This window comes from Mesitornis unicolor, unplaced genomic scaffold, assembly GCF_000695765.1.
Source record: "Mesitornis unicolor isolate BGI_N332 unplaced genomic scaffold, ASM69576v1 scaffold26133, whole genome shotgun sequence".
Classification (NCBI taxonomy): Eukaryota; Metazoa; Chordata; class Aves; order Mesitornithiformes; family Mesitornithidae; genus Mesitornis; species Mesitornis unicolor.
This window is the reverse complement of record NW_010172993.1, coordinates 431-12101: the sequence shown is the minus strand read 5'-3', so window position 1 is coordinate 12101 and position 11671 is coordinate 431. Positions and strand designations below refer to the sequence as shown.

At 42.1% G+C, this 11671-nt stretch overlaps 1 protein-coding gene across 1 annotated transcript in view; it reads left to right on the top strand.

Moving 5' to 3' along the window:
• Positions 1-11204, top strand: part of SEC23B (Sec23 homolog B (S. cerevisiae)) — a 15049-nt gene extending 3845 nt beyond the window's left edge. The window contains 14 exon segments of the mRNA XM_010180584.1: positions 1-57; positions 626-784; positions 1598-1713; positions 2772-2895; positions 3387-3467; positions 3795-3884; positions 4472-4578; positions 4752-4905; positions 6302-6379; positions 6669-6830; positions 7671-7757; positions 9164-9319; positions 10194-10259; positions 10954-11204. The exon segment at positions 1-57 is cut by the window's left edge and continues 15 nt beyond it. Coding sequence (XP_010178886.1) covers positions 1-57; positions 626-784; positions 1598-1713; positions 2772-2895; positions 3387-3467; positions 3795-3884; positions 4472-4578; positions 4752-4905; positions 6302-6379; positions 6669-6830; positions 7671-7757; positions 9164-9319; positions 10194-10259; positions 10954-11043 — 1527 coding nt within the window. The 3' untranslated portion in view covers positions 11044-11204.
• The last annotated feature ends 467 nt before the right edge of the window (positions 11205-11671 follow it).

Sequence of the window (11671 nt, the reverse complement as noted above, 5' to 3'; positions counted from 1 at the left end):
AAGAGGCCTTTGCGTTCCACTGGAGTAGCTCTTTCGATTGCGGTTGGCTTATTGGAGGTACTCTTAGTGCTGTCATTTATTTGAGATGAGCTGGTCAAAGTAAACTGAATCTTTGCTGAGACATGCAGGTGTGAGTCCAGCTTGATCTGTGGTTGCGGAGGTGCAGTTTGTCTCTACTGAGGTTTGACATGAATTGGCACCAGCTGATGTAGAGTGGGCTGGGGGTTTACATCTGAATGGTAAAATAAGCAGGTGTTTAAAGGTCTTTGATTCTTGTGTGTATCGTCATGTGGAGGTGATACTATGCATTGGGTTTATCTGCGGGTCTTCTTAGATAAAGTGAATAAAGATGTAAGTAAAAAGAACAGAAACTACCCGTTTCCTGTTACGAAGACTTGAAGCTTGATGTAGCTTGAATCAAAAATATCAGGTGCTGTGACTGTCAGGAAGTGCATTGCTATTTGTCAAGGCAGCCTCTAGCAGAGATGGGTCCCTAATGACATTGCAGGAACACATGCAGACAATTCTCTAAAGAAAGCATCGTTGCTGTTTAATCAGTCTCTCTCTCCTTTTATTCCACACCTGTCCCTCCTCTCTCTCATATAAGTATTTATTTTTATTTTAGGGCACGTTTCCAAACACAGGGGCCAGAATAATGCTGTTTACAGGTGGGCCACCAACACAAGGACCAGGCATGGTTGTAGGAGATGAACTGAAAACACCCATCCGTTCTTGGCACGACATAGAGAAGGACAATGCAAGGTTCATGAAGAAGGCCACCAAAGTAAGTGCTGGTGCCTGCTGGGTGTGTTTAAAAACAAAAACTGAATATTGTGTCAGAACACTAAATTGGGGGGAAAGAACACAATACAAACCTAGATACACTGCTGTGTTGACAGATGCCCGATGCCTTTCCTCAGGGAACAAACATACCCCGTTCTCTCGATGTGAGAACAGTATGTCCAGATATTTGCATGGTTGTCCTTGAAGAGCTCGAGCCTTTTGTGTACGTTAAATTGTACGAATGGTCAAGGGAAGGGTCAAAAACACTTCTAGTTACTTCTCCAGCGGAGTCTTGTGCCTTTTCAGAGAAATAAGTTTTTCGGTGTTGTTTCATAGCTGATGGTGAGCGGAGAGTTTGTTCGTCAATATCATTGCATCTCCTTTTGGGGAGGAAAAACCCTGTCTTCCAAGAACTGATCACTTCCAGAAAGCCTCCTTTGTCTTCCTGGCGTATGAAACAACAGTTAAGATGTCAGGCATGAAATGTTCCTGTCAGCTTAAAGGAAGCAGTATGACACCTGTTCTTTTAACTATCACCTGGAAACCTTTGGGTTTCCACTAAGTTATCACAGACAAAGACCCCATGCAATTATTGCACTCTGTATTTGTGGCATGCAACTCAAGCTTATCCAAGTGCAGATATCCTAGGAGGGAGAAGTGTGCTCCAGCAGAACACTAAAAGCAAACAGCTGTTTAGTTCCTACAGCACTGGCAATTACTTAATTTTACCTTGTTTCACGTGTTGGTCTCAGCTGGAGAACAGTAGAAAAATTGCCCATTTGGGCATCCTGAACACTCTGTATGTTCTTCCCAGCACTACGAGACTCTGGCTAATCGCACTGCAGCCAATGGGCATTGCATCGACATCTATGCCTGCGCCCTGGATCAGACCGGACTGCTGGAGATGAAGTGTTGTGCAAACCTCACCGGGTATGTTCATAGCAGGAGAGCACAAAGTTGGCACTTGTATTTTTTTTCTTTGGAGGGGGAGAATGGTTCAGAAAGTAATTAAGTTTTCTGTCAGGGCAAAATCATTTTATTCTAAACTATGGTTTGAATTTGCCAGGAATTATATGGCAAACCTCCCCTGATCCCAGTCCACATTTCTGAAGTCTCAAAACAGCATGTGAATTAGCACTGCTGGTAGAAAACTTCATGTCCTGCTTTGAGAAAGGTATTCTAAAGCATGGTGTAACATGTCTTTTGCAAAAGCCGCTTACCTCCTTGGGAGATAGCAAATAACCTTTCCAGAACTGGTGGGATAGAGATGCTGTGCTTTGTAGTGTGTGCATGACTGAAGTGCCATCAGAAGAGCAGAGTGTGAGGCATGGTGGGTAGAAGCTTTCTTTGTGTGGGCCAGATTTTCTCTGCCTAACAGCTCACTTGTGCTTTCTCCAGGGATTCATGGCTTCCCTGGATCTAGTTTTAAGTGACATCTCTAAGGGATAGATATCTGTGTTGCATATTGCTGAACATATTATGGTCTCTATGAGGAAGGCTGTGTGCTAAACTGGGCTTTTTGAGGACTCAGAATGTCTTACTGGCTGTTTAAAATCTGCAGTGTCTAGGGAGTCAGAGCAAATACGAGGTATTTGTGAATAATCACATAATACTCGGTGAGCAGAAGAGAGATTGTTTGACCCTTTGGTTCCAGCCCTGCTTAGGGAAAGCAAGCTAAGCAAAGCTCTTTCCTGGGTTGGATGTTTCAAACTGGTGAAATGTGAGCATTTTTAGGGCAGCTAAGGGGATGGCAATAAATATAGTTGAGAAAGCAAGCCGGCAAAGATGGAGCATTAACTTCTCTGGCTTTGGAGGAGGCATTACTGGATCAGCGCTCCCTGATGTGAATTCTGCCTATGCAAAGGCATGGTTTAAAACAGTTTCTGCATGTGTTTGTATGCATGAGAGTCGGAGGGATGTGTCCTTTGTGTTTTACCTCTAGTTCCCAGTTGCTTCAGTTCCCCTGTGTGTTGTTTTATCTTTCCCAGAGGACACATGGTGATGGGAGACTCATTCAACACTTCTCTCTTCAAGCAAACCTTCCAGCGGGTATTTAGCAAGGGGTTCAACGGGGAATTTCGGATGGCTTTTGGTGCAAATTTGGACGTGAAGGTGAGAGATAGTTTCCTTGGATGACCTTAATTGAGAAATACAAGTGCTGTTCATTCAGAAGTCAATGAAGTATCTGGGGGGTAGAAAACTCAACATTTGAGGTCAGCTGTAGTGCCTGTTTTGGGAGAAGTGCTGTACGGGAGTGAGTGGAGGGCTGTTTCTTTGAACGCTTATTAAATTCGTGGTTTGTGGCTTTTTTTTTTTGTTCTTACAAAGGCAGCTGAGCTCAGCCTCTCCTTACTCAGCAAGGAATATGTCATACTTTCTCATTGTCACTATAAATATGTCTTCATTATTAAAATGCGACTACGCAGATTCTCTTATGTTCACTAAATGTAGCAGCAGGTGATCTGGGAAAGAACTCGGAGATACTTTCCCTGACAGCCACATGCAGGCATTATCTGATCAAAGCTGATTTACTCTGTGTGTATTCTATTTGAGTGACTTGATTTAAAAAATGAAAACGCACAACTTTTTTTACCTTGTTCTAGACCTCTAGGGAGCTGAAAATTGCGGGAGCTATTGGACCATGCATATCGCTGAATGCTAAAGGGCCATGTGTCTCTGAAAATGTAAGTTTCTGACATAGAAAGTCTTTAATAGAGAAGTAAACAAACAGGGCAAAGTTTCTGTCTAGACCTACAGATCAGCTAGAATGTCAGAGTTTTCACAGAGAGGAACAATTTGGAAACACCCCTAGAAAAAGTCTTTCCTAGACTAAATTCGTGCCCCATAAGGCTTTCTTTTGACTGTATGTCCTTCAGTACCTTCACTCACACCCATAACATGAGAAATCTAGAAGGCTTGCCGTAACTTGTACCACTGATAAGAATTTAACATAAGCTCGCCTTTCATGCTGCTAGAGGCAAAAATGCCATTTTCTTTTCAATTCTGTGCAGGAGCTTGGAATTGGAGGAACATCTCAATGGAAAATCTGTAGTCTGGATCCCAGCACTACTCTGGCCATTTACTTTGAAGTGGTAAATCAGGTCAGTCCCGACTTCTCTTTTTTTTTTTTTCCGGTTGTCTTTTTTACACCTTAAAGTATTTGTTTTTAACAGTCTCTGACATTGTTTTTGTGTGCATAAATTGCCTAATCTTATTCTGTACAAAACCTGCATTCTTTCCTTCCTATGGTATTTATTTCATGAAGAAGAAATTGTCTTTTTGCTGGTAGGGTGCTGTGGAGAATAAAAGTATAAATACCTTTAAATTCTTGGGTAACTGGTCCTCTATGTTGTAATAACATTCCACATAGATCTCTTTGTCTTTTCTGCTGTGTGGGCTTGTTACTGTTAGGAATAGGCTGGTGGTCTCACAGGACCTTAGCTCAGACCTTGTACTGCCATTCTTATATTCATTGCTATAGACATGATAAGTTGTAGCTGTCCTTTAAGGGACAAGCTGATAAAGTGTCAGGCACAATATTAAATGGGCCCAGTACCACTTGACTCTGAGGGCTGCTGGACTTGTACTTATTCTGTGGTTGCTGAAGTGATGCCCTGGAGTTCTCTGTAGTCTACAGAGTTATGGAAAAGCCAGCCTGTTTTTAAGACTCACTTTGTTTCGTTTGCAGCATAATGCACCAATACCTCAGGGAGGCAGAGGGGCAGTACAGTTTGTCACTCAGTATCAACACTCCAGTACGCAGAAACGCATTCGTGTCACCACCATAGCCAGAAAGTGAGTATCTTATGCCATTTCTGTGGCAGAACTTAAGCTGTGGTCTGCTGGAATTTCTCTAGCTTTTTCTTGCATGCATTGACTGCAGAATATTTGGCAGAGGGAGGCTGAATCTGGTTTGGGTTTTGCCGAAGGTGAGTGCATGTAGCACTAACCCTTTACTTACCTGATAGCTGGGCAGATGCACAGAGTCAACTCCAGCACATAGAGGCTGCATTTGACCAGGAAGCAGCTGCTGTGCTGATGGCACGACTGGGAGTATACAGAGCTGAATCTGAGGAGGGACCTGATGTTCTGCGATGGCTGGACAGACAGCTGATAAGACTGGTAAGACCAAGAGACTGCAGTTGGGGGTGTGCTTGATTTCAGTAAACATGGTCTCTGGAGATAAAAAAAACCACATCCTTTTTCCAGACTGATTTGCTTCATTTGTGCACTGGTTTCAGTCACATAGTTGTAGTACGTGATAGCTCAGAAGCCAATGTGATCAGGGTAGGTAAATATCCCATTATGCTGAAAGGGTTAAACCTGAGATTAGAGAAGTGTTATCAAAACATAGATGAATGCAGGTGCGAAGGGATCTCTGGAGGTCTCTGGTTCAGATACCCCTGCTCAAAGCAGGGCCAGCTTTGAAGTTAGAGCAGGTTGCTCCAGGTCTTACTCAGTTGAGTTTTAAGATCTTCCCTTTCTTCTTTTGACAACCTGTTCCAATGTTTGATCACAGTCACTGGGGGTTTTCTTTTTTTCCCTTTTGTTTTCCCCTGCCCCCATCAGAATTTCCATTTGTCCAGCTACCCATCATGTATCTGTAGGCAGTGATGTGACTCCCTGATCCCACTCTTCACCAGACTGAACAAACCCAGCTTCTTCAACCTCTCCTTGTACATGAGGTGCTCCAGCCCCTGACCAGCTTGGTGGCCTCTGCTAAACTCACTCCAGTATATCCATGTCTCTCTTGCACTGGGGAGCCCCAAGCTGGACACAGAATTCAGATGTGGCTTATCTGTGCCAAGTTCAGGACAGTAATCACTTCCACAACTTCTTACCATCTCTTTGAATTTCACAAGCCTGAATTGCCAAAATTGGCTCTGGCTTTGCCCAGACACCCAGATGGAGTCGATACTAACAAATGTGGCACATCAGACACTGAAAAAAACAGGGCTGGTATGAAATAAAGATTTGAGCACCAAAACACACACACAAGCGTATGCTGCATGCTGAAGTGACTGTGGAGTCATTTATAGACAAATTGCTAAAACCATTGATGCTTCTTATTTTCAGTGAAGCAGTTGGTGAAACTCTAGTCTGCTGCTGCTCTGGAAGGAAGTAGTGTTGCTGTAGAAGTGCTTCATAGTATACAAAGCTTAGGTGTAATACAGTATTCCTGATGGAAAAAATTAGTTGGTACTAGAAACACTGCTTCTTTCATTCTTAGATAATTTCAAATCTAAATTTAATATCTATATATAAAAATGAATAGATTGAATCATTGTTCTCATTCCAGTAAGATACAGAAACTACTGTCTTAAAGAAAAATAGCCTGTAAATTTTATATTGTTACTGTCACTTTCATGCCTTGGTTGCTCTGTTAAAAATAAAAACAACAACAAAACACAAAACCGACAAAAGAACACCCTTAAAAAGAAGTGTTATAAAAGAAGGGAAAAAAAGGACACCACTAAAAAGAGAGAGATAACCAAAGTGTCAATTTTCCTTCCAACAGTGTCAGAAATTTGGACAATACAACAAAGATGATCCCAACTCCTTCAGATTGTCAGAATCGTTTTCTTTGTATCCCCAGGTAAGAACTTCACTCCCCACAGCCCTGGGAAAAGTGTGCAAGGTTGAGTCAGAGTGATGATAAAACATCTTGTACCATTTATCAGATTGAAGAAGGGAGGAACAGATGCTTTTTTAATTTGGTGGGCTAGTCCTGTAGTTCAGTGCTGCAGATGACTGATAAGGGAAGAACTATGAGGTGTTAATGGGGGGTAGACTTTTTTCAAAGAATTTGCTGTTCAGAAAGGTTAGGCTTGGGTGCAAAAGTTTTGGCAACTTGCTGACATTTCTCTCTCATCTTTCTGGTGCAGTTCATGTTCCATCTGCGACGCTCCCCGTTCCTGCAGGTCTTCAATAACAGTCCAGATGAATCTTCTTATTACCGTCACCACTTTGCTAGGCAAGATCTGACCCAGTCTCTTATTATGATCCAGCCCATTCTTTATGCTTATTCTTTCCATGGACCTCCTGAGGTGAGCCCCTGTTCAACAAGAAGAGGTGGACCAATCCAAAATAATGAGTATTCAGTCAGGGTAGCTCTATTTCAACAAAAGCGCCTCCATATAAATATTTTTAATCAAGGAATCAAAGTAATTATTAAACGATGAGATGGGGCAATGTAAAATATGAATCGTGTTTTCATTAAACTTACAGCTTTGATTAAAACAAAACCAAACAAAAACCAACACCCCCAGGTCCCATTGGCAAAGCCACAGCCCCCGCCCCCAGCATCCGGCAAATCTTGCAGCAGCTGTCAGTAGTGCTTTTGCTTCTCTGCCAGAGGCTGCCCTCTCCACTGCATAAGTCAGAAAGCCTCAGCCCTTCCATGTCATAATCTCTCACCAGCTGTTTGTTTTCAGTTGTTTGTGCATCAGTGTTTAACTATGTGCAAATATTCAGTGGACAGACATGGATCTGCTTTTACTGACGGCTTCCTTGAATGGAGTATGTCTGGCAGGAAAGAAATGCAGAAGCTGCCAAAGTAATGTTTTGAAACCTTGGCAGCGTTTCCCAGAGTCCTCATGTTATTCCTTGTTATTCTTGAGATACTCCTGTTCAAGATTATTTCAGATTAAACTCAGCCATAGAAATCGTGCTCTTGCATCCTGCATTTCATACAGCAGCTGATAACCTGCTCCTCTGTTCAGTGATGCTGCAGGAGGCTGGCAGCGCTCAGCAAGGTGCTCACGTGGATGGAGCAGCCAGTGTCACATCTGTATGGGCAGGGCTGAGCAAGCTGTTCAGCCAGCAGTGAAGATTTATACAGTTCTGAGGGCTTAGTGGTGCCTGACTTTATTCTTTATTTTCCCCAGCCCGTGCTTTTGGACAGCAGCAGTATTCTTCCTGACAGAATCCTACTGATGGATACTTTCTTCCAGATAGTTATCTACCTTGGTGAGGTACAGTGAAGTACATTCTCTTTCTCTATTTGTGCTCTCCCTCCTGCCATGCGTGCAGACAGTGTCACTGTTAGTATAAAATGAGCTGCTGGCAAAGCCCACACTAGCAAAATGACGTTGTATGCATGCTGCCAGTTTTAATACAATTTCCCCAGTGTCTGAATTAACAAAAAAAGTCCTACTGGAGTTGCTAAGGATGTGTTCTGCACTGAGGAATAGCTGTCATGTTAGCTTGGTAATGAAGGTGGTTCCTCACTGTGCCTGGAAAAGGACAGAGAAACTTGAAACTAAGCAGGGGAGGGAGCTGCAGTTTGATTTTCAGATATGTGACGTATTTGGTTTCAGGGTTTTGACACTTAAATACTGCTGCTCTTAAAGAAATCAGTTACGAATTTTTCCAATTTTTGCTTCTAAATATTGCACGGTTTTGACAGTTGCTCCTGTATTCCTTCCATTGTGACTGAGGTAAGTGCTTAGGTACTGGCCACTTCTGAACATGCAGATTTATACCAATATCTGCATCTTGGTTTTCCAGTGCCTCTTCAGTATGCAGACCTGTAGATCTGTATTTCAGTCCTGTCAGGCTCTGTAAGAGACCAGCATGCTGCTGTAGCTGCAGAATGGAAATGTAGTTTAAATAAACCTATCTTGGTTTATGGTCAGACATTCCTATTGGTGAAAACGTTTTGGGAGGCATTTTAACTCTTCCCTTTGTTTTTGAACTAAGCTACTTCATTTAAAAGCTGCTATTAGAATGCTTGAAGTTTGGCGTGATAGTTTGTAGCAGCTCCATTATTAGCTCCTGACTTCACTCCATATAGGATTTGTTACCTCTGGGAAGCGAGCAGAGGTGCCTGATTTGATGTGTATAGGAGTTGAATGCTTGAATCAACAATTATAATAAATCTTGCAGAGTTACCTTAAACAGTTTCTACCTACTATTGTAGAGCAAGACACTTGGTAACTGGGTAAAATTTAGACAAAGGAAGAGCTAGACAATGTACAGAGCAATTATTAGGTACATATTCTTAGGTACCTTGAAAATACTGTAAAGCAATGGGTGCTTCATTTAGGTTCAAGTCAGATTCAAAATGTCAGTGATTTATAAATGCTTTGTGTTACATTGTTGGTGCAGGCTGAAACATAAAGGCTTGAAGATCACTTTCAACGAATTGCTCTTGCACTGTGCAAACTGCTACCAGCTTCTGTGTTGAGTGCCTGTTCTTAAATTCAGACGCAGACAGAAACTAAATAATGTTATTGCCAGAGTAATGAAAGCGTGCATTTGACCTGCGCTCCGTAAGCAGAAGTATATGTAACATTCTGCTGCCTTAAGATGTGCAGGTTAAAAATGGGAGGCTTGCAGACATCTCTATTTTTTCATTTCCTCCCTGTCCCATCAATAGACTATTGCACAGTGGCAGAAAGCTGGTTACCAAGACATGCCTGAATATGAGAACTTCAAGCACCTGCTGCAAGCCCCGCTGGATGACGCACAGGAAATCTTGCAGACTAGATTCCCGATGCCGCGTTACATCCACACTGAACACGGGGGCAGTCAGGTAAGGAGGTTTATCGAGGAACTCTTTCTGTTGTTGAATAGAGCAAATACCTGTTCTTTTCTGCTTTACTGAAAGGATGGTTCTGTAAGTTAAATACAGGGGTAATCTAGCTCTTCCAAGTATAGAGCTTGCATGTTTTCTCATGAGCTCTTACCACAGCGTTGTCTTTTAGTAAGTCAATCACTTGCTGTATATGCTTTGGAATCTGATGATGGAAAAAACCCAACAAACCCCAAAATGAAAAACCCAGCTTAATTATCTTTTTATTCCCCAAAGAGGTGGGAAAGAAATAGTTTGGCTTTGTATCTAAACTTAGCCAAGACAGGGAGTGCAGTTAGCTTGCTAGGACAATAAATTATGCTAAATGATTGACCATCTGTTCCTTTATTCTCAGATGCCAAATGAGGATATAAAATAGTTCCTATTTTTGCTCTTCCTGGAATTGCAGTTGTGCAGTGCTTCTCTGTGTCTGCCTTATCTGTAGCAGTGAAGAAGCAGGAACCGATGCTCCTAAACAAAGATTTGGGATTAATTTCTTATGTGACCATGTTACGCTGGTTCTCCACTGACTTTTCTTCTGAAGAGTGGACGGGGGCATGTGAGGGACGGTGCTGGTGAGATGCCCTTGTCACATGGAACCAGAGCTGCCCCGCCAGGCAAGCGCCGCTTGCTGTAGCAGAGCACTCTGTGCCCCTTGGAGGTCTGTGGAGCAGGGCTGTTTCTGGACGTGAAACCTGCTTAAGTTAAATTAGCATCTTGCTTACAAAAGCAGAGGAACATCACTAGTTGTGTATCTGAGGTGGTTAGAAGTCTTGAGAGAGCTGACAGGTCTGCCTTTTTACATAACTACTTCTCTAATGTTTTGTCTTAATAGGCCCGGTTCCTCTTGTCTAAAGTGAACCCTTCTCAGACCCACAATAACCTTTATGCCTGGGGACAGGTAAGCAATGGAAGAGTTGCTTATGTTTGGGAATGCTGTAAAATGTACAATTACGTATTTGCGTAGTAGCTATCCTGCTTCACTACATGGCTACAAGCTGTGGGCAGGTTACATTTGTCCTCTGTTTCTTACCGAAGAGCTTTTTGCAGACACACGTGACTGGATTTGAAAATCTCACAGTGCTTTACGGTGTAAGGAAACGAGGTGGTTTCTGTGTCCCAGAGGATTGAGTCCATGGTTGTTGATAAGACACAGTACTGGTGGGGAGCACTAGATAACAAGATGATCAGAGTACAGTTTTCTTCACCCTTCCCTACAAATGTGACATAAAACTCTTAGGTCACAGTGCATTTAGTGTTCTGGAAAAAGTAACTAGCACATGGATACATATAGATCTTATTTCTCTGAGAATACTAGATTGTCATATCCCCTTTCTTTTACCTTGTTTGTGCAGATCTTTGGGCAGCAAGACTTTACTTTTTTTCTGGTATTTCACATTGCACTGGAGGATGGTGTCATTGCTGTTGCCAGAGCAACATCTGTTGCATCTTTCCACTACATCTGTCCTCTGCAGGAAAAAAGGCACCTGATTTAGCAGGCAATTAGTTCAGAGTGCTGACATCTGATTTACTTTCAGATAGCTCCCAGTGTTAACACCACTATTTAGGTTCCTTATTTCTTTATTTTTATGCAGGAATCGGGAGCTCCAATCTTGACAGATGATGTTAGTCTCCAGGTATTCATGGACCATCTGAAGAAGCTGGCAGTTTCAAGTGCATCATGACTTTGACTGAAGCGAGAAACAAGAACAGGAGAGTTCAACACGATCATGTTGATGACAGAAGTGGAGCAATTTATTTACATTTCCTTCTCTTTTAGACTTAAGGTTTTTAAGTATTAAATGAAATAAATATTCAGGGGGAGTGTTTTTACTCGCCTCTTCTAGATATTAATTTATTTGTATTCATTTTTATCTGTATTCTCTTTACTCTACATTTTTCATACATTGTAATTAGAGCTAAAGGATGGTTTAGCCATTATAGATTTTAACAATCTTTAATGTGTGTTCTTATAAGGTGTCTTTTAGCAACCAAGGACTGTATTAATGAAAAATAAAACTGGGTAAAAACACTGCTGTTTAGTGCTATCCCTAATTCAGCAGTATGTGCAATGGACGTGGCCTACCTCTTTTTTGAAAATGTAAAACTGGGGTACATACATGCTATTGAAAATAATTTCAATTACAGTGACCTAAATGACATCTTCAGTCATGAATCTTTTTTCACTGGGAGTCAAAGAGGTGCCTGTAAGAGTAAGACAGTGCAGAAAAGTATTGGAGGATGCTTTGATGGAGGCCTGAACGTCAGCCCTTCCATTCTCTCACTTTATCGCTGCCGTTACTAGGCTTGCAA